The sequence below is a fragment of the Trematomus bernacchii genome, unplaced genomic scaffold (assembly GCF_902827165.1).
Source record: "Trematomus bernacchii unplaced genomic scaffold, fTreBer1.1, whole genome shotgun sequence".
In the NCBI taxonomy this organism is placed as follows: domain Eukaryota; kingdom Metazoa; phylum Chordata; class Actinopteri; order Perciformes; family Nototheniidae; genus Trematomus; species Trematomus bernacchii.
The window spans coordinates 116,277-140,172 of record NW_022987661.1 but is presented as its reverse complement, the minus strand read 5'-3'; the positions used below and the strand labels follow the sequence as shown (position 1 = coordinate 140,172).

Sequence of the window (23,896 nt, the reverse complement as noted above, 5' to 3'; positions counted from 1 at the left end):
TGCTGGAAAAACATCTACATACCCCCCTAAACAGCATGACATGTATGATGGGATGGCAGTGTCATTGTATTATATACTCATATTTGTTTAATGTATACAGGGTTCTTACGGTCATTAAAAACCTGGAAAAGTCATGGAAATTCAAAATGCTAATTCCAGGCCCTGGAAAAGTTATGGAAAACAATATTTTTCCCAAAGTTTTGGAAAAGTCATGGAAATGTAACTAAAATTGCATCAAATATAATTTATATTTTATCTAATCGCCGAAATAGTAATACTATAATGATAATAAATAATGTATCGTATAGTAATGAAACGTAAAATGGCATTTAACTGACGAGGTATTTTGCTGGTGAGAGATTTTAGTTGCGTTAGCGTGTAGAAGCTAGTCAGCCTACTATTTGATTTGTTTTAGATAGGCACAACATGTTTCAGACCTTATTTTCCTGTTCCATGTTAAAATAAACCATTTTCAGTGGTACCGCTGAGAAACAGGAATTGTTTTGGTCATGGAAAATTAGGTAAAGGTCATGGAGAAGTCATGGAAAAGTCATTGAAAATCATTGGTGAAAAAGTGTATGAACCCTGTGTATACAAACCATTCTTTCTAGATATTTTTTTTTGGGTTCCTCACTTTGTCTGTCTGCCTTTTTTTCTACTGGGTGTGACACTGGGTTTATGAAAGAGGAGCGAACCAAAACAATAAATATGTGAAACCAGAATAATAAGCTGAAAGAGGCTAAAACTAAAAAACACCTGAGTTGAGTGTTAACTCTCTACGGGTTCTTTACTATGAGCTTTACATTTTCCATTACCAATTCATCTGTCATATTAATAAGGAAAACTAGATAAATATACGTTTCTCTAACAATCATTTTTAAGTCTTTTGAGAATCCAACCAAATGTTTATACGTTTACGCTTATTCCACATTCCCGTTACCTCTCTTCTTCGTCCCGCTCTTCCGACCTTTTCTTGCCTCTGACATTTGAAGGAGAAGCTGTCGAGGTGCCACATTGTTTTGATGAGTATCCTCTCACACAAATCTTTGTCTACCCCTCCTGCCCCGTCTCTCACACCCTGCTGAGTGCTGGGTCACAAGGGGGGTGTGGGGGGTTGCTGTTGGGTATGGGTGTGTGTGTGTGTGTGTGTGTGTGTGTGTGTGTGTGTGTGTGTGTGTGTGTGTGTGTGTGTGTGTGTGTGTGTGTGTGTGTGTGTGTGTGTGTGTGTGTGTGTGTGTGTGTGTGTGTGTGTGTGTGTGTGTGTGTGTGTGTGTGTGTTGTGTGTGTGTGTGTGTGTGTGTGTGTGTGTGTGTGTGTGTGTGTGTGTGTGTGGTGTGTGTGTGTGTGTGTGTGTGTGTGGTGTGTGTGTGTGTGTGTGTGTGTGTGTGTGTGTGTGTGTGTGTGTGTGTGTGTGTGTGTGTGTGTGTGTGTGTGTGTGTGTGTGTGTGTGTGTGTGTGTGTGTGTGTGTGTGTGTGTGTGTGTGTGTGTTCATGACAGAGAGCAGTGATGTGTGTTGGTCTGTCTGTTATATTGGTCTGATTCTACCTGGATGTGAGTGTGTGTGTATAAAGTGGGTTTGAATTCAATGTAACAGCTAGTGTGTGTGTGACAGCTTGATTTGACTGTAATTGGTCAAACTTTGGTAATATTAACACTAGGGCTGTGCGATTATGGCAAAAATCATAATCACGATTATTTGGGTCAATAATTGATATCACGATTATTAAATACGATTATTCATTGACTTTGAAAAAATCAATTTATTGAACTTTAAAACAAATAATAATTTGAACAGTATCTTTTTAACTGTTGATTACCCTGAACGTATCATTCAACTGAAAAACCAATACAAAAATAAATTAAATAAATGATACATTTAAATGAATAATATCAAAATAATAAATACCAATAAACAAGATCAACAAATATTTTGGAGCGCACTTCCCCAAGCTACTAAACATATATAAATATGATAAATACAAATAAATGAGACCAACATAAATTAGATCAAATATGTTGCAGTGCACTGTCACAACCTAGCAAAGCAAAATAATTGTTTTTTTCGATTATGTTGTTTTCGTAATTGTGGCAGGCCAAAATCGTAATTGCGATTAAAATACGATTAATTGCACAGCCCTAATTAACACAGTAAGTTTTAGAAATGGTTTTGAGGCCGGCTGGTATATAAAACTTTAATTATTCGAGTCGTGCCTATATTTGAGTGTGAAAACCAAACTTGAATTATGGGATGTAATTACACTGAACCATTATTCCTGCGTTATGAAATCTCATAATTCAAGGCTTTTCGCTGTGTTTGGGATGTAATGCACAGCAGTTACACGAGGCAATTTCATCAGAGCTGTGTTTGGTTTGCAAATTCAGCAAATCAAGTGAGAGGGAACATTTTATGGGAATGTAGGAAGCGTATACAGTTTACAGAAGTGCTGCTGCATTAATGTTGTGGATTTAGAAGTCCTGTGTGTGTGTTGCAGCTCTCCATGCCTTCTCAGATTTTGTGTTACTGTTTTTAAATGATGTCCATCCTTTTTAAAAGTGAACTTGTTCCCTTATTCATAAATCTTGATGACAAGTTGCTTCTTCAAAAAGGTGTTAACCCGCAAAGATTACAAACAATAAGTCGATGGAAAAATAATCACTAACTACTTTGAAGTTATTTTTCATGCAAAAATGGCAGAAAATCCACTTTTCAGCCTCTCAAATATGGAGATTATCCATGTATTGCTTTTAAAATCCTATTAAAGTACATTTATTTGAGAGTTTGAGAAACTAGAATGGGCATTTTTCACAATTCCCTGACATTTTATACAATAATCAACTATTCTACAAATGACTAGGCAGATCTAACTGACTTTTCTATCATCATAAATGGCTGTTGTGTAGGTTAGGCTGCTTCTGTGTGATGACATTTTGGCCGGTACATTACATTTTATTAGCTGACTTACAGTAAGTGCAATAAACCATGAGGATGCAAACCCAGAACAGCCTGAAATATAGCCATGAAATAAGCCATACAATTGTAGTAATAATAATAATAATACACTTTATTTGTATAGCCCCTTTCATGCCCAAAGCAGCCCAAAGTGCTTTAGAGAACAAGAAGAAAAATACAGTAAAACATGGACAATGATACCAGTGAGAATTGAAAGTTAACCCAAATTTAAAAGCCATATTAAAAATAATTTACAATATAAGTGCTGGTGCATTAGTTTCAGTCGACCTGAGTCTTCTGAACCACTTTTGTCTTTGCTTTTTCTAACGTTTATTGACTAGGGTGCTTATGAAATCTTGTTCCAAGCCCAAAACAATACGGACTTTAGTTTTGCCTTTTTCTGGTAGATTAATCCGTGAACGAGACACTTCCTCTCGAGGGTCAGGGATATAAAAAAGGCAGAAAATCTGACATCACGTCACCCTCACTCTTGTCAGTGCACAGCAGCGGTCTTTGCAACGCTGCCAAACAGTCCACCTCGTCTTGGTCCAAATCCCACTTCATCTTAACTGCCTGACTCAACCCGTGCCAGGAGCCAAATATGGAAGTACTTCACGTTTAAAGCCAACAAAATACGACACCTAAGAGACGCCGCCACCCCTCGGCTGAAAGGGCCACAAAGCTGTCCGCTCTGATATGCTAACACAAAGCTCGGACCAGTGAATCAAATCCACTCGCACTTAAAGTTTAAAGCTATTCAAGGGAAGAAGTGGTTCTGCATTGAAGCAATAACATCTTAAAATGAAGCCGATAATAAGATTAACAATAGTTTGGTCAAAAGTGATGATTACTCAAGGTTCAAGGTTCAAGGTTCTTTATTGTCAATCTGACATAGCTACAGAGTAATTATGTAGTTGAAAATCTTATGTCACAGGCTTCTCCAACAATGCAACATAATAATAACATAATAACAACAATAAGAGCAAGAGCAATACAAAAAGAATAATAGTTATAAAATAAAATAAAGTGATGATGTGGAATAGTGCAGTACGAGTCTATATACAAGTTATTGGAATGATATATATATATATTAGGTATTAGATACATAATACTGAGTAGCAGATTATTACTTGTTACTGTTATTGTTACTAGTCAACAACCAGGCATTACTTGTGTTCTAAAAAGTGCCACAACTATCAAAAAAGTAGCATTATTTCAAAAGAATACATGCAAATATCTTAATAAGACTCAGGTCATAAGTCACGACACACCACTACCTGAAATGAGCTTTTATAAAACAGCTTTGCTTAGTTTAATACATAACATACATTCAGGTACATTTACTCTTTTGCTCTGTAGTTTTACGGTTGAATATTTTTCAGTTATTCAAAGCGACTTCAAGCCTCTCTACACACATTGTTCGTTCCAGAAAAATGACTTCACTACTCCAAAAATGGTGTAAGTTGACGTCAGAAAAACACATCCTCGTGTTCACCAGCTCAGTCTGTAAAGTCTTATTCTATAAGATAACAAAGGACTGAGAAAAACATGCTATGTTACTTCCTTTTGCTTATTTACTGTAGCAGCAAATATAGGCATTGAGTTGGTATTTAAAGAACAGTCCTTATTTTAAACTATTCTTTCTTTTCTGTTGCCAGAAACCAAACGCTGCTATTTAAAAACAACGCCTGTCATTTCCCTTTAAATTACACATGTCAAACATCTACAGTAGGGAAGCCATGGAATACAAGATGGTGTTAGATTACAAGGACTGAAAGAAGGAGACAGGAAAGAGGAAATAAAGGGGTAGAAAGATTGTGAAGAAGGCGTGAAGGAGTATTATATTTGCAAAGTAAATCCAGTGTTTCAGAGAATATGATTTCAGTGACTTTCCTTGAGTAGATGTCCTTGTTGTCGCCCTGGTAGAAAGCTCTGGGCTCAGATCTGGAGTACGTCCCCTGGTGCTGTCGTTTGGCTGGTCGTACTGCTCCTATTAGTTATTTTAAAATCTTTGTTCAGCTTTACTAAACCTATTTTAAAGACAGTGTGTGTTTTTATTGCATTGTGTTGAGATGAAGAAGTTCTATATCTGTGACTTCCAGAAAAGAAGGATTATAATTATGTCCGCTTAACAATACATGAAATGACAAAACTGATGCTTTTATTCAAAATAACTTACAATAAGTGCATTCAACCGTGTGGGTGCAACCAATAAATTACTAGACATATGTTTTAATAGGCTGATTTACATCAAAAGACACATTTAAGTCATCTTTTACTTTCAAGTCTTCTGAATTCATCTTGTTAGATTGAGGAATTTGGGCTTTTTGGTTCTTTTTGAAAGAAAAGTGAATATGTTTTTGCAGTTTTGGACTGTTAGTTGACTAAAACAAGCAGCAGAACACATTATTTTTAGGCTGTCGGGACTTATATTAAGACGATTTAGTGAGAAAAGATCGTCAGGCTGTCCATAATGAAAATAAGGGTTAGTTTTACCTATATATATTACAGGGTTAGGGTAAGCTTTAAGTCATATCGTATGTTTACATGGTTAAATGACAGCCAAACTATTCTTGAGTAATGCGTCTAAAAGGCTCATTGTGTGCAGTAGAAAGTCATTCTCTTTTTTCCTCGTGGGATGCAGTGTTGATCAAGAAAATGTGAAGTGTGAGTCAGAAGCCTTTTTTAATGAAATGCTTTCTTTCTTTCTGTCTCAGGTTTACCGTAGGAAGGCGGTGGAGCTGGGTGAAAAGCTGCTGCCAGCCTTCAAAACGCCCACCGGCATCCCCTGGGCTCTGCTTAACCTCAAGAGGTAAAACACACACACACACACACACACACACACACACACACACACACACACACACACTGGCTCTTTCTCTCTGGTGGTCTATGAGGCAGCGGGTCTGTTTTCATGCTCTGAGACTTTTAAAGAGCTCTGTGGTCTGAGGCTCCTCTGTCTCAGATGTTTTAGTTTTACATGACGGAGCGCGCTTGTCGGACAGAAGTCGTTGAGTTCTTCATCGCATGCCAGCAACTCAACTCGCACTCAAAACACAAACCCAAAGTTTTCTGAGCAGCGAGACGAGGTTATGGCTCTTTATTACTGTAAGTCGCTGTGACACACAGTCAGTGCTGCCGCTGGCTCTGACTGCTGCACACACACATGCACACACACACGCAAGTTAGTGACGCTGATATATAGCAGGACTGTCCTTTTGATACAGATAGGATGCAGCCAGATGGATGAAAGCCTATATTGCTTGTAGAATTTAATCCATATTTCTATGCCAAAAGAATATTATATTTGACAATGCAGCATACAATATACTGAAGACACAAGAAGACATGTAGAACTGGAAGTGACACAATGGTGCAAGTTAAAAACAGGAATAAGTCAACTATATACATGTAATACAAACACTATAACTTATTCATTACAGTTTAATTAACACTGTGCAGTGGAGAAAAAACAGCTTATTGTGATTATATATAAATAGGTGGACTCTAAACAGATCTCATAAAATGTTATGTCTTAAAATTCCCTGTTTGGAAGCATGCACCTGAACCCATTGCATGACTACAGTGTCACCTGAACTTTTTGACACACACACACACACACACACACACACACACACACACACACACAAGAAGGTATCAGCATCATAGCAGACCTCCATTCTCGCCATTTATTCCTGTCAATCAGAAGGGAAGACTGTTTGTCTCCCTTCTTTCTATCAGTGTTTCCCAGACACACACACACACACACTGCTGTTTGTTAGCCGTTAATTAAAGGAAGGTTGTCATGACGATAAACCTGCTGTGACAAATTAATTTTCTTACTGTCTGTACGGGTGAATGGACTCCCCCCCCCCCCCCCCCTGTCCTCTGTCCTCCTCACCGGAGTGAAAAACACTCCAGGGAGAAATTATTTACGTGTGTAAGTGTGCGCATACACATCTGTGCATCAGTGTGTGTTCATGTGCATGTGCATCCATGTGTGCGTGTGCACATGCATCATCCCCTAGAGGCCTGAGCAGATTGCTGGTGATGATGACTTTACCTGCATGACTGAGCTATGATACCTTGGAAACACACACACACACACACACACACACACACACATTGATTACAACACACACACACACACCGCACCACAGTAGCTGATGCACCACTGAGCAGGGGACTTAAAGTGCTTTTCTTGCGGAAAGTTTTTCTTCTTGTACCCAGAGAACAAATGCATGTTTTTCCTAGAAATTATTTTGTGGGAGTGAAATTAGGACCCCCTAATTCGCAGCTGTTCATGCATCTCTGCACATGTACTGTACGGTGTGTGTGTGTGTGTGTGTGTGTGTGTGTGTGTGTGTGACAATATGGTTGACTGGAACAATCCCTTCATGAAAGAGAGCAGTGATGCAAATAGAGGAAGTCCAGTGTGACCAGCGACAGTAAAAGCTTGCATTGTTTTTTATATCCAAGCTGTTTCAGATTCAGCTTATTCAAGTGTATCCAGCTCAAGTGAAAGCAAGTATATACCAAAGAGAGGAGAGACACGTCATATTAGTACCTTTGATATGATGGCACATAGTCTCTCGATCCTCAGTCTGTTATCAAGTATTAACAACCTCTGAAATGTCCAAATTGACCAATCGGAATCAGTTTTCAACTAAGGTGCTGTTTACACGAGAACGCAAACGGTTGTATCCGCTACTTTTCTCTTTCGTATAGCCCGTTCGTTCACACGAGGCCGTAACGGAAACGCGGAAACGGACCCCGCAAACGATAACGTGTCCCAAGGTGTCCCATAAACAGAAGGGCAACCATGGCAACCATGCTCGGGGGTCTTCTTCACTGCTTTTGGTGTATTTTGTGGCGCCACTTACAGGCCCGGCATATGTACTACAGCGTCTCCAGCGCTTTCGAGTGGTCTCGTGTGAACGGAAGACTTTTTTGATATCGTATTCGGTTCGTTTGCGTTTGCGTGTAAACGGGGTCTAAGCCGTGTTATAATCCTAGTTAAATAATAGTCAATAACAGGTGTTATCAGTGTACCTTCAGTGACATATCCTTTCTGTCTTTAATAATTAGGCTTTTTTGTAGTTTTCTTTACTGCTTTCAGATGTTTTTATCGTAATGACTTCCCTGCTGTGCTTAGAGCCTGCAGCTTCTAACAAAGCACACTCATAGCATCACAAACCCTCTAATTATCAATACAATAATAAGCTAAGGTAAATGGGGCGATTTACACTTAAAGGAATTCAATCAGACAGCAACCGATAACCTGCATATAATGGTTTTACTCATTATGAAAACGTTAAATCTGTTGAAGCTTAATTAGATCAATACACAGATCAGAAATAAAGTATGTTAAATGGGAATTGCTCATAATGTGGGATAAACAAACGCTCTTAACATATTGTCAAGGCTCTTACTTTGAATATGTTGTATTCACCGGGTGCAGATGAGCCAAAGATGGTGGGTAGAGACTGATTAAAACACATGAAAAGTTCTCATTATGAAAGGTTAGTTGAAAAGCAACATCAGTGAAGCACTTGTGAAACAGTAGCTAGGAGTTGTTAGACTGCCTTCATACCCTTGACCCACATTGAAGCCGAGGAAATCTGCAAAACACACACAGACACACTTGCAAATGAGGCCCAATTATCTCCTCTCCCTTCATCCCTATTCCCCCCCTTCCTCTCTTTCTCCTTTACTCTCAATTCCTTTCTTCTCGCATCCATACTGTCCTGTATTCCCTCTCCGTCCGTCCTCAGTCCATCCATCTACTTTGAGTGACCCAGTATCTTCTCCTTGCTGTAGGTCCACTTCATGGCCTCTTTTATTCCCTCTCTGCAGTTACTCATCTCTCGGCCCTGCAGCTATCTGAAAAGCCCAAAAGGAGCCACTAGAAACAAGGCCACAGCTTCAAATGTCTTACTGCGTTCTAGGGCTGTGCAATTAATCGTATTTTAATCGCAATTACGATTTTGGCCTGCCACAATTACGAAAACAACATAATCGAAAAAAACAATTATTTTGCTTTGCTAGGTTGTGACAGTGCACTTCAACATATTTGATTTAATTTATTTTAGTCTAATTTATTTGTATTTATCATATTTATGTTTAGTAGCTTGTGGAAGTGCGCTCCAAAATATTTGTTGATCTTGTTTATTGGTATTTATTATTTTGATATTATTTATTTAAATGTATCATTTATTTAATTTATTTTTGTATTGGTTTTTCAGTTGAATTATACGTTCAGGGTAATCAACAGTTTAAAAAGATACTGTTCAAATTATTATTTGTATTTGTTTTAAAGTTCAATAAATGGGTTTTTTCAAAGTCAATGAATAATCGTATTTAATAATCGTGATATCAATTATTGACCCAAATAATCGTGATTATGATTTTTGCCATAATCGCACAGCCCTACTGCGTTCACACTAAACCTGGTTTGCTCAACTGCTCTGATCATTTCAGAGCTTTTTACACTAATTAACCCCCAAATTAAACAAAAAGTATCTTTCCAAAAGTTCATTTCTAAGGATGAAAAGGTTGTACTGTATTGAACGCAGCACATCAACATCATCTGAAAGGACTTAATCCACTATAGTAAATGTGAAAGTACAGGCTGTGGGGCGGTTTTGGCTCAGGAGGAAGATTGTCATTCTCCGAGCTGAAGGTCAATGTGTCCTTGGGCTAGATACTTAACCCCAAATTGCTCTCGATGGCGTGGCTTCACAATGGTGTGTGCATGTGTGTGGATGTTAGCAGCTTGAATGCACCTGCCTCTGTATGAATGGGTGAATGCTGGCTTGTGTGAGTAAGAGCGCTTTGAGGGGTTGCAAAGATTGGAAAACTGCTATAGAAATGCAGTCCATTTACCATTTCAAGTTGTTTAAAACGATGGCTATTGAAGTATTTTACCACCTGGGTCCTTGAGTTTACCTGCAGATCGCTACAGCAAGGTGAAACAAGATTTCTAGAGCATGTTGAGGAAGAATAGGGACCTGTAATTGTAAATACAGGACATGTCAAATACATGAAGATCTGAATGAACTTATGTACCCCTTTGTTTGCTTCTTTACCTAGGCAAACCCTTAAATAATTTTAAAAAGTGGAATATGCTTAGGGTTCACAGTGGTCTGGGTGTAACTTTAATAAGCTGGAAATAAGAGATGTTGCAGCAAAAATAAAGTTTACGTGATAAATCCAATGTTATTAACAGCCCAATATCAGAAATACGTTCATCTCAGCAATGGCTTAACAGCCAACAACACCCTCTGTTTCTAGACTCTCGCAGCAAACGAAAAAGCCTCCCAAAAATAGTGACAATTACCGTAAATGGACTGTACTTATATAGCACTGTATCCAGTCTTTAAGACCCCTCAAAGCGCTTTACATACTACATGTCATTCACCCATTCACACCCATTCATACAGAGCAGTGTACCTTACTCTAGGACCTAACATTCACACACCGTTGGCCATCGGGAGCAACTCAGGGTTCAGTATCTTGCCCAAAGATACATCGACAAGTTGACTGCATGGGCTGGGATCGAACCCACAACCTTCTGGTTGAAAGACGACCGCACTCCCTCGCAGCCACAGTCGCCCTTTACAGGGGAAAAAGTTGAACAAAGTCAGATGATGTCTTTTATGATGACGTTTTGAGTGCTCCTGAATGATTGCTTGATATGTAAAGAGACTACTAACGAACCAGGATAACGTTTCATGTAAATTTACGGTAGCACTCTTCATTCGTCATGATGGAAATTCAAAAGAAAAATGATGGAATAATCAATCAGGGCGATCAGTGGGAAACCTCCTCTCGATGTACAGTGGATTTATCTTAAGCAGACACTTGAAACATTTATAGGACGCTCGGGAGGTCTGATAAATCAACGGTACAATACCTTATCGAAAATCTGAAGCATGTCTCTATCTCTCTCCCTCTTTCTGTCTCTATCTCTCGCTGGGCATGAACCCATTGATTGTCGCTAACTGAGTGGAAAATGCTGCTAAGATCCGATTGATTCGTCCAATTGATCTGCTGCAGACTCTGACCGGAGCAGATCTGGTGGCACAGCAGCAGACAGATGGTCAGACGAACATTTGTCCCTGAATTCAGCTTTTATAATTAGTGTTAACGTATAACAAAGGCAAAGGATAGCTTCTTTGAGACAGTCGAGATGTCTCTATCCGTCACATTATCTGTTGAAACTCCCTGTGGAGGGAACTTTGGGATTTTAGCCTTTGCAGACCATTTACATGCACAAACACCTATATAACACACTACATACATTATATATAAAGTAATACAAACATCAAATAGAACAGTTTTACTAAAACAGCAAGAAATGTGGCTTCCTACATTATTAAGATGTTGTGTTTTGGCATTGAAAGACATAGCAGTACTTTACAAACTTCCACTATTTCTACTGACACTTTATTTTCTCACTCTGTTACACACACACACACACACACACACACACACACACACACACACACACACACACACACACACTAGTTACCCAGGCGTTATCTGCTCTAGCCAGTATGTCCCATAGCTCTTCCATTAACATTCAGACTGATAAAGCTCTTGCAAATCACTCCCACTGCACTGCATACTGACTTGCTTAATGGTGTGTGTGTGTGTGTGGTGTGTGTGTGTGTGTGTGTGTGTGTGTGTGTGTGTGTTGTTGTGTGTGTGTGTGGTGTGTGTGTGTGTGTGTGTGTGTGTGTGTGTGTGTGTGTGTGTGTGTGTGTGTGTGTGTGTGTGTGTGTGTGTGTGTGTGTGTGTGTGTGTGTGTGTGTGTGTGTGTGTGTGTGTGTGTGTGTGTGTGGTGTGTGTGTGTGTGTGTGTGTGTGTGTGTGTGTGGTGTGTGTGTGTGTGTGTGTGTGTGTGTGTGTGTGTGTGTGTGTGTGTGTGTGTGTGTGTGTGTGTGTGTGTGTGTGTGTGTGTGTGTGTGTGTGTGTGTGTGTGTGTGTGTGTCCTGAAATCAGCTATTCATTCCTCCACAGGCATCATGGTGATGATTGTGTCCCACACACTCTCAGAAACACTTGCACATCAACTTTTCCCCTTTAATTAACAACTTAAAGTTTAAAGAAAGTTTTTAAATGTTAGATGGTACTTTTCAATCCGTTTTCTTGTACACATACGTCATAGCTTCCTTTCTTTCTTTCATTTAAGCCACTTAGACGCCTTTTAAACAGAAATGTCTACGCGTTATCTTTTGATTTACTTGTTTTACCTACAGCTATGATGACTAGCTTGGCTTTAGAGGATCTGTTGATAGGCCTTTGCAATAATCAAACAAATCAAAACAAAAGAAGCAACGTTTTGTACGTCATTTAACGGTTAAAAACTTGGTAAAGGCTGGCGATGTGAGAATAGTAATCTTTACTTAGTCCCTTAAGGGGCGGAGTGGCGCAGCGGGCTGTGCGTTTGATCATCAGATCAAGGGGGCGTTGGGGAACTCCAGTTCGAAACCCACTCCCGCCGCCACTGCGTCAGGCCGTTGTGTCCTTGGGCAAGACACGTCACCCGAATTTGCTCCTGTGGGTATTGTCCACAGTACATGTATGATATTAATGTGTACTTGTAAAGCGCCTTGATGACTTTGAGGTGTGAAGATGGGCGGTGTGGCGCAGTGGGCTGTGCATTGATCATCAGATCAAGGGGGCGAAACCCGCTGCGTCTGTAAAGCCGTTGTGTCCTTGGGCAAGACACTTCACCTGAATTTGCTCCTGTGGGTATTGTCCACAGTACATGACTGTTACATGTATGTGTAATGTGTACCTGTAAAGCGCTTTGGGTCATGGAAAAAGCGCTATAATAAATATAAGGAATTATAATTATTATTATTAATTACAGAGGTCACAATTATATTACTATTTGGCTTTTTCACAAAAACAATAAACATTATATTTACTCGCCATTACAGATTATACGGATTTAAATGAAGTGTCTCCTTCCCAGTAAGACAGCAGATAACAAAACAATGTCACCATCTTAATGACGCTGCAAAGTTGAAGTTAAATCCTTTGCCCCTTCTCTTTTTTCTTATCTCATAAAAGAAAATGTTAAGTCAGTCTGGGCCAGATTTACTCCTCCAGCTACAGGCTCTGAGGCTGAAGCAATCAATCCTGAGCTCTTGGGGTCTCAGAGTTTGATTAATAGGCCTGAAAGGAGAATAGCTCTATTAGTACAGCCAAGAGATATTTTCCCACTGGGTGACCCTGGGAAGTGGCAGTCTGTCAGCAAGCCTTTTCTTCCAGATGTGATGGGAACATTAACTGGCAATGCTTTGTAGAGACTCATGACAACTTATTCACATTTAAGGCAGCTGGTTTGGATTTTCATTTTGAGCTACTTTAACGAGAAACAGCAGAACAAAACCCAAATTGCCCTAAAAGTAAAATATAATTGAGTGTCGTCAGCATAGAGGCAGAAGAAGTGGTACTAAATAATGGACTAATCAAGATATCTATTTGAATTCTACTTTGGCTATGATGATTTCTTACGTCAGAGATACTAGTGCTAACACTGAAAGGGGTACAAGTCCTGTAAGCAACCAAAACATCTGTATTATTTCAGATGTGTGCTTTGTCTACATTTGTATGATTTGTAAAGGTTCAGACTAGTTCCCAATTGACAAAGGAATGAAACCATAACGGTGTTCCTTAAGGTCCTTACACACCAAGCCGATTTCGGCCGTCGATAGATGTCGATAGATGTCTGGCCGTCGATGAGCGTCCTGTCGCCCTACTCAGATTGGTGTGTCTTGGTGTGTACCGCACCGTCGTGTCTTTTCGGCCGTGCCGACACCTTCCGCCGCCGATTCGACATGTTGAATCGGGAGGCTGTCGGCTAAAGGCCGTCGGCCAAAGAAATCACTCTGATTGGCTGTTCAGCTTAGCGAATCAGTGCATGAGAAGCGAAACGGAAGTGAGGGACTCAAACAAACATTTAACTCCAACTCTCGACACAGGTTCGGGAAAGCCCCATGAGCTTCTCGCTGTAGAGTGAAAATGGAACACACACGCTATTTGTTGTTTGTTTATATCACGCAGTCTGTTCTTCTTCTCTCGGTGTATCAAGCAGTCTGTCTTCCGGTTGTTGCCTCTTTTGAATGACGAATACACACTACCGCCGCCTGCTGGTAAGGAGAGTTATTGCCACTCACGCATGCGCAGTTCGTACGTGCTACTTGGCCGTCGGCTGAAGTCTTTGCGGTGTGTTCCAGTGCGACTGTTGGCAGAGACGTGAGGAGACACAACAGTCGTGTTCCGTCGGGACGTGTTCTTTGGTGTCAGTTTGGTGTGTAGGCCCCTTAATATGGCCACAGTTATAGAATTAGAATTGGGAGGGATGAAACCCTCTTTAATGGTCACACATGCAGAGCACACACAGTGAAATGTGTTCTCTGCATTTAACCTAGGGCTGTGCGATTATGGCAAAAATCAGAATTACGATTATTTTGGTCAATAATTGATATCACGATTATTAAATACGATTATTCATTGACTTTGAAAACATCCATTTATTGCACTTTACAAATAAGGTAACAAATAATAATTTGAACAGTATCTTTTTAACTGTTAATTACCCTGAACGTATAATTCAACTGAAAAACCAATACAAAAATAAATGATACATTTAAATAAATATCAAAATAATAAATACCAATAAACAAGATCAACAAATATTTTGGAGCGCACTTCAACAAGCTACTAAACATATATAAATATGATAAATACAAATTAATTAGATCAAATATGTTGCAGTGCACTGTCACAACCTAGCAAAACAAAATAATTGTTTTTTTCGATTATGTTGTTTTCGTAATTGTGGCAGGCCAAAATCGTAATTGCGATTAAAATACGATTAATTGCACAGCCCTAATTTAACCCATCCTAGTACCAGGAGTCTAGTACCAGGAGGAGTGGGCAGCTATTGTACAGCGCCCGGGGAGCAATGGGAGTGGGGGGGAAGGGGGGTGTCCGGTGCCTTGCTCAAGGGCAGGAGGTGAACCTGGACCTCTCCAAGTAGCATTCCACTCTCCATATTTTTATGTCTGGTCGGGGACTTGAACCGACGACCCTACAGCTCCCAGTCCAAGCCCCTACTGACTGAGACACATGTACAAATCACAGAAACACAATCAGAGTATTGGTAGTAACATCTTACTGGAACTGTCTTACTGCCCTGAGGCAACCTTTAAGCAACAAAGACAAGTCTTGCATTCAGGGGTATCCAGAGATGTCTTCAAAGCAAACACACACACACCTAGATGGTCTCAGTGCAGCTCTCCTCGGCAGTAACCTAAGGCAGTGATAGGCAGCCATTATTTAAAGCCTCTAATTAAGTTGTTAAGAATCTATCGCAATTCACATTTTATTTTTGCGCCTGGAGGCGGCGATGTGCGATGTTTTTTCAAGTCAAGGAAAGCAGGAGGGAAACAGAGGTCATGGATTAAATGAGGAGAAGAATAGAAACCAAAAACTGGGCAAAAATATAGACTTCATCAGAGTATGAATACGTTGGAAGACTTATTTCCAATAGGCATGCTAGGAGGAGTGTGAGAGGGCACTTCCTGGCATGACACGCTAATTTATGGAGATGGAAAGCCTTTTCTGTTTTTCCAGGTTACCGCTTGGCACCACAGAATTAAAATCAATGCTGTTGGCGCTTGCAGAATCAAACGGAGGGTATAAAACTAGCAGGCCAGGATTTGTCATTTCACAGCTGGCCAGGAAATTGGCATCGGGTGTGAAAGGTGGGATAATAAGAAGCTTGGAGACCCCCAAAAGACAAATAACATAGACACCATAAGGACTGGAATACCTGCTCCAACGTAAACCCTTATAGTTCAAAGTGGCATCAATGTAAGGAACGTTTTATCATGATGACAGTTAATGCAACAGGATGATTAGGATCAAATGTGAGCTAAGCAAATTGATTTAAATATATGAACTCCTAGCGAACAAACAGCCTCATAACCGCCCTGTCAGATGTGGATGATCTCTTGATTTATAATGAAAGTTCAATATCAGCGTTGATACATTGCTTTAAGCTTTGCATAATATCTAGTTCTAGGTCACCATAAAATGTCATTAACGTCTGCAAAGAGAATTACGTAGTGTTTTTTCTCCCAGCGAGCTGCATTACATTATTGCCGTCTGGTACAAAGTGAAATGACACAAAAAGAGACACCACTCTGCCTCCTGTTAGTGAAATGAATTAACCTCCATACCCCCGACTGTGAAAATGAATCCAACTGAGATCACACAGCACTGTCAACAACAGAAAATAATCACCATCTTACAGCAAATTCCACTGCTTTGTCATTGTTACATAACGTCTTTAGACTTGATGAAAGCTAGTTAAGGCTGCTGTCATGATATATTCCCACATTTGGACCACTTATGAGCAGAAGTCATAAACTTAACAGGGTTTCAATAGCTCAGAGTTTGGAGGAACATGCATGTAGAGCAGGGGTGTCCAAACTTTTTCCCCCGGGGGCCTCATACAGAAAAATATACGAAGGGCTGGGCCACTCACCAGAGGTTTATTGCCTCATAAGTTCTGTTATAAATTGGAAAAGTCAATCCAATATAGGTCAATTATTCTTGATACTTGAAAATGCTGTAAGAAAAAAACAGCTCACAGCTCTCCATAGGGTTTACTTTTTTTTTCTAGCAGCTCATCCCTTAAAGCTTCAGATTGCTTATAAGAGGAAATATGAAGGGTATATTTCAAGGTTGTTAGGTATATTTGTTATTGGGCTTTTTTCTTATCAACTTAGAACATGTTTTCAACTTTAATTGACTGAATGTATTTGAAAAGTGGGCCTATGAATACTGTGTAATATATTTGAACATATCTATTTAAGAAGTACAATATAAGACAAGCAGAAGTTTATTATACTTAAAGGTCCCCTATTATACTGTTTTTCATCAATATATTACAGGTCTCAGATATATACAGAACATGTCTCTGATTGGCTGAAACACCAAACAGATCATTGCAGCATCCCATAATCCCCTCTGTTTCAGCCCTGTTTCCAAAGTGCTGATTCTCTGTCTGTTACTTTAGATGAAAATAAGGAGCCCCTCCCCACGCCCCTCTGAGAGAGATTTGGTTACAAAGAACTCAATGGTGCTCTAGGAGGAGATTCTGGTGATAAGGTGGGGGGGGGGGGGGGGGGTTACCTTGGTTGGTGATTGGCTAATGGTTACACAAGCCAACACATCGTTATGACATCATAAAGTGGCCAAAATCTGATCAGCTCATTTTCAGACAGGTTTTTATATAAATGGATCAGGACAAAAAGAGAGAGAATCTTTGTTCCTGAAACTTTCAGAGTCTCTTTTCACAGAGGGGACACATGTTGATGTAGAAGAGACATGAAGAAGAGGGGACACATGTTGATGTAGAAGAGACATGAAGAAGAGGGGACACATGTTGATGTAGAAGAGACATGAAGAAGTGGATTTTGCATAATAGGTGACCTTTAAGTCATTATACTTTTTTAATTTGAGTGAGGGCCGATTTAAAATAGTAGTTTGGACCCCCCTGATGTAGAGCGTGCTAGTTGCTAACAGTAATGTGTAAACTGGGCCACATGCAGCTCTCCTCTGCATCAGTAGTCAAACACAACAGAGGATTCCCATCACATGGACTATTCCAGTGGTATTGTGCCGTATGTCAATGGATGAATGCCAGTTTTCAAACCCTAGCACAGGAAGTGACTGGAGCAACAAAGAGTTTCCATTAGAGAACAGGCCTGAATGCCCCTCAGTAGCTTCTGAAATAACTTCATTTCACCCAAAAAAGCAGCAGCTGCATCTCCCCGACTCCATCTTTGTTATTTGGTTTACTAGCATTTCAATCACAGTTCACTCAGTTCATGCATTGTATTTCAAACCAAACCCCATCTCTTACTTTTTTTGCTTGTATACATATGTTATGTAATTACATTTTATCTATCTATCTATCTTAGCCTTAGGTTTTTACAAATATTTACAGTTTTTTTATTTATGTTTTACACACACACACACACACACACTCAGCGACAAACCTCTGACCCTGGTCTCTCTCTCGGTGGTCCTTTCTGGTGGACTTGATTAAATCTGCGGTGTAATGGGAAACAAATGATGGGTTGTGCAGCAGGATGAGTTGAAGGGGGATACTTGGTGTGTTCATCCACCTCTTTGAAAATGTGAGTGTGTGATTATGGCTCTCCTCCCAAATCACACTCCTTTTTCCTCGTCCTCCTTTCTCTAGTGTGTGTGTGTGTGTGTGTGTGTGTGTGTGTGTGTGTGTGTGTGTGTGTGTGTGTGTGTGTGTGTGTGTGTGTGTGTGTGTGTGTGTGTGTGTGTGTGTGTGTGTGTGTGTGTGTGTGTGTGTGTGTGTGTGTGTGTGTGTGTGTGTGTGTGTGTGTGTGTGTGTGTGTGTGTGTGTGTGTGTGTGTGTGTGTGTGTGTGTGTGTGTGTGTGTGTGTGTGTGTGTGTGTGTGTGTGTGTGTGTGTGTGTGTGTGTGTGTGTGTGTGTGTGTGTGTGTGTGTGTGTGTGTGTGTGTGGTGGATTGTTAATATGTATTCATGAGTAGTCACTTGATGCATCGCCACCAGAGTCATTAGTCGTGAGCCTGGAAGTCATCTGTCAGTGGCTCTAATGATCACACACACACACACACACACACCCTGTTGCTAGGTCTTCTGTCCTTTTCAAGCGTGCTGGAGGTTAGAAACGTTCACATATGGCCTGAGTTACGCAACGTCATTGTCACTTCATGCAATGTCAAGGGAGAGGGTGGGGTCCTGAAGATTGACTGACCTAGAGACACCACACAGAATAATAATCGTGCCAAAGTGTGTGTGAGAAAAACTAAACGAATGCTCCCATAAATATGACGGATGGAGCGTGAGGTTAGCTTTTAGTGTCATTAATGTAACGCAGTCGATGTCCTTTTTAAGAATCTGTTTTGTAAATGTCACTGAGGCAAAAGATGGCTTTTTAAAACAATGTGTAAATTACCAGAACTTTTTAATAGTCGTCACATTTTAAAGTATGACTCACTGAGAGTGTGAAGCTGACCTTTTTCAGGATTTATCGCCTCTTTTCAGCTGTCACTTTAATATTGAGACAAGTTGGCTTTGCTTTGTTCTCAGGAATTATTTCTTCTACCATGACTCATAATAAAGTGAGGAAACACTCAAGTTAAAACCAGGTCACTTTGACTGTTTGTGGCTGAAAAGAAGACGTCAAATAATGAACTTGAAGTGTCAAATATCGTGCAGCTCTTTTACATACATATCTTTGTTGCCATGTTTTTTTTTAACAGAAACACTTTCTTTCTTTTTCTTGTTTATTGTGTATTTGTTTATTCCACACATGGCAGTTATTTTAAAACAAAACATGTACACTTTACAAAACATGTACACTTTACAAAACATGTACACTTATACTGGTTTTTATAGCGCATGGTGGAAAGGAGCAGGGAGAAGAAAATCGTATTAAAAAAGAAAAATGAAATAACGGCAATATTATTTCACTCACAGTTGCTTACAGATACACAATCAAAAGTCAACTTCATACTGTCTAATTACGCTTTCTTTATCCTTTGTATTCCACTTCTTTACGCCAACTACAGAGACACACATCTGCTTTCAAGCAGTACGTGTAAACTGATGCTTCAAATGTAATTTCCTCCTACGATGCTCATCCTCTGAAATTAAAACACATTTGTTTTGTACGTTTTTGCTTTATTGTTGGGAAAATACTGAATGTACTCTTCCACTACCAGAGTCCACATGATAACAAAGGTATCCCAACTGTAGCTGTGTGCATGACAGGATGTATGATTACCTAGAAGAGCATCAGGACTGTTTGAGGCATATGATAGCTATGTGATTAACATGATGATTCAGCCTCTATGGAGATAGACATATGACAAGCATGATCATTTCTGACGTGGAGCTAATCTGAAGTAAACATTGAATACTGCTTTCTATTCCTCCATCTTGTGACTGTGTAACTCCCTCTCTTGGATATCAGCATGTGAAGGACACTGTTCAGGAACTAGTTGATGCTCTGTATGTGATGACTACTTCCATTCCTGAGATTGAAGCTCAAGCCGGAGACGACTGATCTTTTTTCTAACTTGTATGCATTCCTAAAGTCTCTTCTCATCTTCTTCCAGCGGTGTTGGGAGGAACTGGCCCTGGGCGTCTGGCGGCAGCAGCATCCTGGCAGAGTACGGCACGCTGCATTTAGAGTTCATGCACCTCAGCAAACTCTCTGGGAATCCTGAGTTTGCACAGAAGGTAACGGACACACATGGGAATAGATGGTATTACCTTTTTTCACAGTCAATGGCTGCTTTTGTACAGGTTTTCCACTTGCTCTCTTGCACTTTAGACGTGACTGTAATGTCAAATAATCATCCTTTTACTCTAACTTTTAGACAGACAGATAGACAGACGAACGATAGATAGACAGACGGACAGACGATAGACAGACAGACAGACAGACAGACAGACAGACAGACGATAGATAGACAGACGGACGATAGATAGACAGACAGACGATAGATAGATAGACAGACAGACGATAGATAGACAGACAGACAGACGATAGACAGGCGATAGACGGACGATAGATAGATAGATATACAGATATACAGACAGACAGACAGACAGATAGACAGATATACAGACAGACAGACAGACAGACAGACGATAGATTGATAGACAGACAGATAGACAGATAGACGGACGATAGATAGATAGATAGACAGACAGACGATAGACAGATAGACAGACGATAGATAGATAGACAGACGGACGATAGATAGATAGACAGACAGACAGACAGACGATAGACGGACGGACGGACGATAGATAGATAGACGGACGATAGATAGACAGACGGACGATAGATAGATAGACAGACGATAGATAGACAGACGATAGATAGATAGACAGATAGACAGACAGACAGATAGACAGACGATAGATAGACAGACAGACAGATAGACAGATATACAGACAGACAGACAGACAGACAGACAGACAGACAGACAGATAGACAGACGATAGATTGATAGATAGACAGATAGACAGATAGACGGACGATAGATAGATAGATAGACAGACAGACGATAGACAGACGATAGATAGATAGATAGACAGACGGACGATAGATAGATAGACAGACAGACAGACAGACGATAGACGGACGGACGGACGATAGATAGATAGACGGACGATAGATAGACGGACGATAGATAGATAGACAGACGATAGATAGACAGACGATAGATAGATAGACAGATAGACAGACAGACAGATAGACAGACGATAGATAGATAGACAGACAGACAGACGATAGATAGACAGACAGACGATAGACAGACGATAGACGGACGGACGGACGGACGATAGATAGATATACAGATATACAGACAGACGATAGATAGACAGACAGACAGACAGACAGACAGACAGTACTTTATTGAAAATATGTCTGAAATAGATGTAGAAATACAAATTTCAAGTAGCAGATATAATGCAGGATATTATTGTGCAAGAAATGGATATATATAGTTAATAAAGCTAATTCTCTTGCACTATTTGATCTGTTTTATTTGTTTTATGTCCAGTATATATTCATGTTGCTCTGTTGGAGGAGCCTGGGACTTACGTTTTTCATTGCCATCTCTACATGACAATAAAGCCTTGAATCTTGAATGACATTTGTTAGTTTCTGTATTATCAGAGTGTTATATATTCTCTTTACATACTGTATGCTCACTTGTGGTGTTTGAAGTGAACTGAACTCATTGCATTTGTGTTTGATTCTTTAATCGTTAGGTAATGAACATCAGGAAGGTCCTGAATCGCCTGGACAAACCTCAGGGTCTGTACCCCAACTACCTGAACCCCAACAGCGGCCAGTGGGGCCAGCGTAAGTCCTCTTCACTTCACCCGCACATTTTACATCACAAACCATTTCCTCCGTCTCGCCTTTCTCCTGCAATTCCCTCTCGTGTAGCACTTGAGCATCAAGACAACGCCTGAGAGGGAACATTGCCCTTTATCTCAGGAGTCTTAGATGCCTTGCCAAACAGATTCTGTGTCTTATTTTTGTCAAAACGCTGACACAAAGATGTTGTGGAGATACAGATGTTATCATTAGGATACAATAGGGCAGCACAATTCAGGAAACATAACAGATTTATGATCATTTTGAGTGATATTGCTATTGCAATTTGACCTTTTTCTCATTATTATTGAAAAATATTTGTAAATTAATCATGTTGTGATTATTTTAAGAGGGTCGGTACCAAACAAACATATTTTATTAAGTCCATAGAATACGATCTGTAGGCCACGACATCCATTCAGCACCACAATATTTATTTAAGAATATTAACACTTATTTAGCCTGCAATAAATAATGTGCATGCTGCTGTTGAAATTGCACTAGCCCAAATTGCGATTTTGATTAAGATACGAATAACTTTGAGGCCTAATAAGAACTAATAGGCCTGTCCTCAACTAAAGAAAGTCTAACCCTAACCAACCCTAACCCTAAGGGGCCTACACACCAAACTGACACCAAAGAACACGTCCCGACGGACCCGACTGTTGTGTCGCCTCACGTCTCCTGCGTCTTGGCCAACAGTCGCACTGGAACACACCGCAAAGACTTCAGCCGACGGCCAAGTAGCACGTACGAACTGCGCATGCGTGAGTGGCAATAACTCTCCTCACCAGCAGGCGGCGGTAGTGTGTATTCGTAATTCAAAAGAGGCAACAACCGGAAGACAGACTGCGTGATACACCGAGAGAAGAAGAACAGACTGCGTGATATAAACAAACAACAAATAGCGTGTGTGTTCCATTTTCACTCTACAGCGAGAAGCTCATGGGGCTTTCCCGAACCTGTGTCGAGAGCTGGAGTTAAATGAAATCTCAGATTTTCCTTCTTGATAGTTTGTTTGGGTCCCTCACTTCCGTTTCGCTTCTCATGCACTGATTCGCTAGCTGAACAGCCAATCAGAGTGATTTCTTTGGCCGACGGCCTTTAGCCGACAGCCTATCGATTCAACATGTCGAATCGGCGGCGGAAGGTGTCGGCACGGCCGAAAAGACACGACGAGGCGGGACACACCAATCTGAGTAGGGCGACAGGACACTCATCGACGGCCAGACATCTATCGACAGCCGAAATCGGCTTGGTGTGTAAGGACCTTTAGTCGACTAACCCTCCAATCATTTTGTTGACATTTCGTTTAGTAGATTTCATCGATAGATCTGTAAAACTGAGTTTCTCCAAAGACAACTGAAAATTCAAGATACAGTATGTGCCTATAATTTATTTGAAAAAGGTAATTCAGCATTAAAACATGACTCATCCATTACAGTAATCTTTCAAATATGACCAAAAAGATTCTTAATCTCAGTCGAATAAGACCCAAAAAAGAATCAAGGTTTTTTCTACCTCAATTTTAGTTTAAATGTGTGACTTTAAAGCAGCTTGACTGAATATTTCTTGTAATACAGTTATGCTGAATAGAGCTAGCAATCGCAGTCTGTTTGCTAGTATTGAGAAACAGCAGAAAAAACAACCAAAAGTTATTTTTACTCAGTTATTTGTACTAATATAATAAGTAGCTCACATGCATGTTGCACACTTGACTTAGAGCTGCACCCTAGTTTTCTGGTAGGAACTAGATATTCCAGTAGCTGGGTAAACACTCAAATTAAAGTGGATTTAGGTTGTCAGTGTGTTTTGGGATACTCCTTAGAGCTTATTGCAACACAGTGGACAAGTCTAATTAACCGGCAGTACAGAGGGTTGGTTGGTTTTCTCTGGGTTTTAAAGAGAGAGTGGCCAAAAGCGTTCTACTGTAATAAAATGCAAGACTT

The 23,896-nt window shown here is 40.2% G+C and overlaps 1 protein-coding gene across 1 annotated transcript in view; it reads left to right on the top strand.

The window, feature by feature from the left end:
- The window catches only part of LOC117486858 (mannosyl-oligosaccharide 1,2-alpha-mannosidase IA-like), a gene marked incomplete at its 5' end in the record, with an annotated part of 88,621 nt that overhangs the window by 42,402 nt on the left and 22,323 nt on the right, over positions 1–23,896 (top strand). The window contains 3 exon segments of the mRNA XM_034135429.1: positions 5,669–5,763; positions 20,164–20,287; positions 21,836–21,929. Coding sequence (XP_033991320.1) covers positions 5,669–5,763; positions 20,164–20,287; positions 21,836–21,929 — 313 coding nt within the window.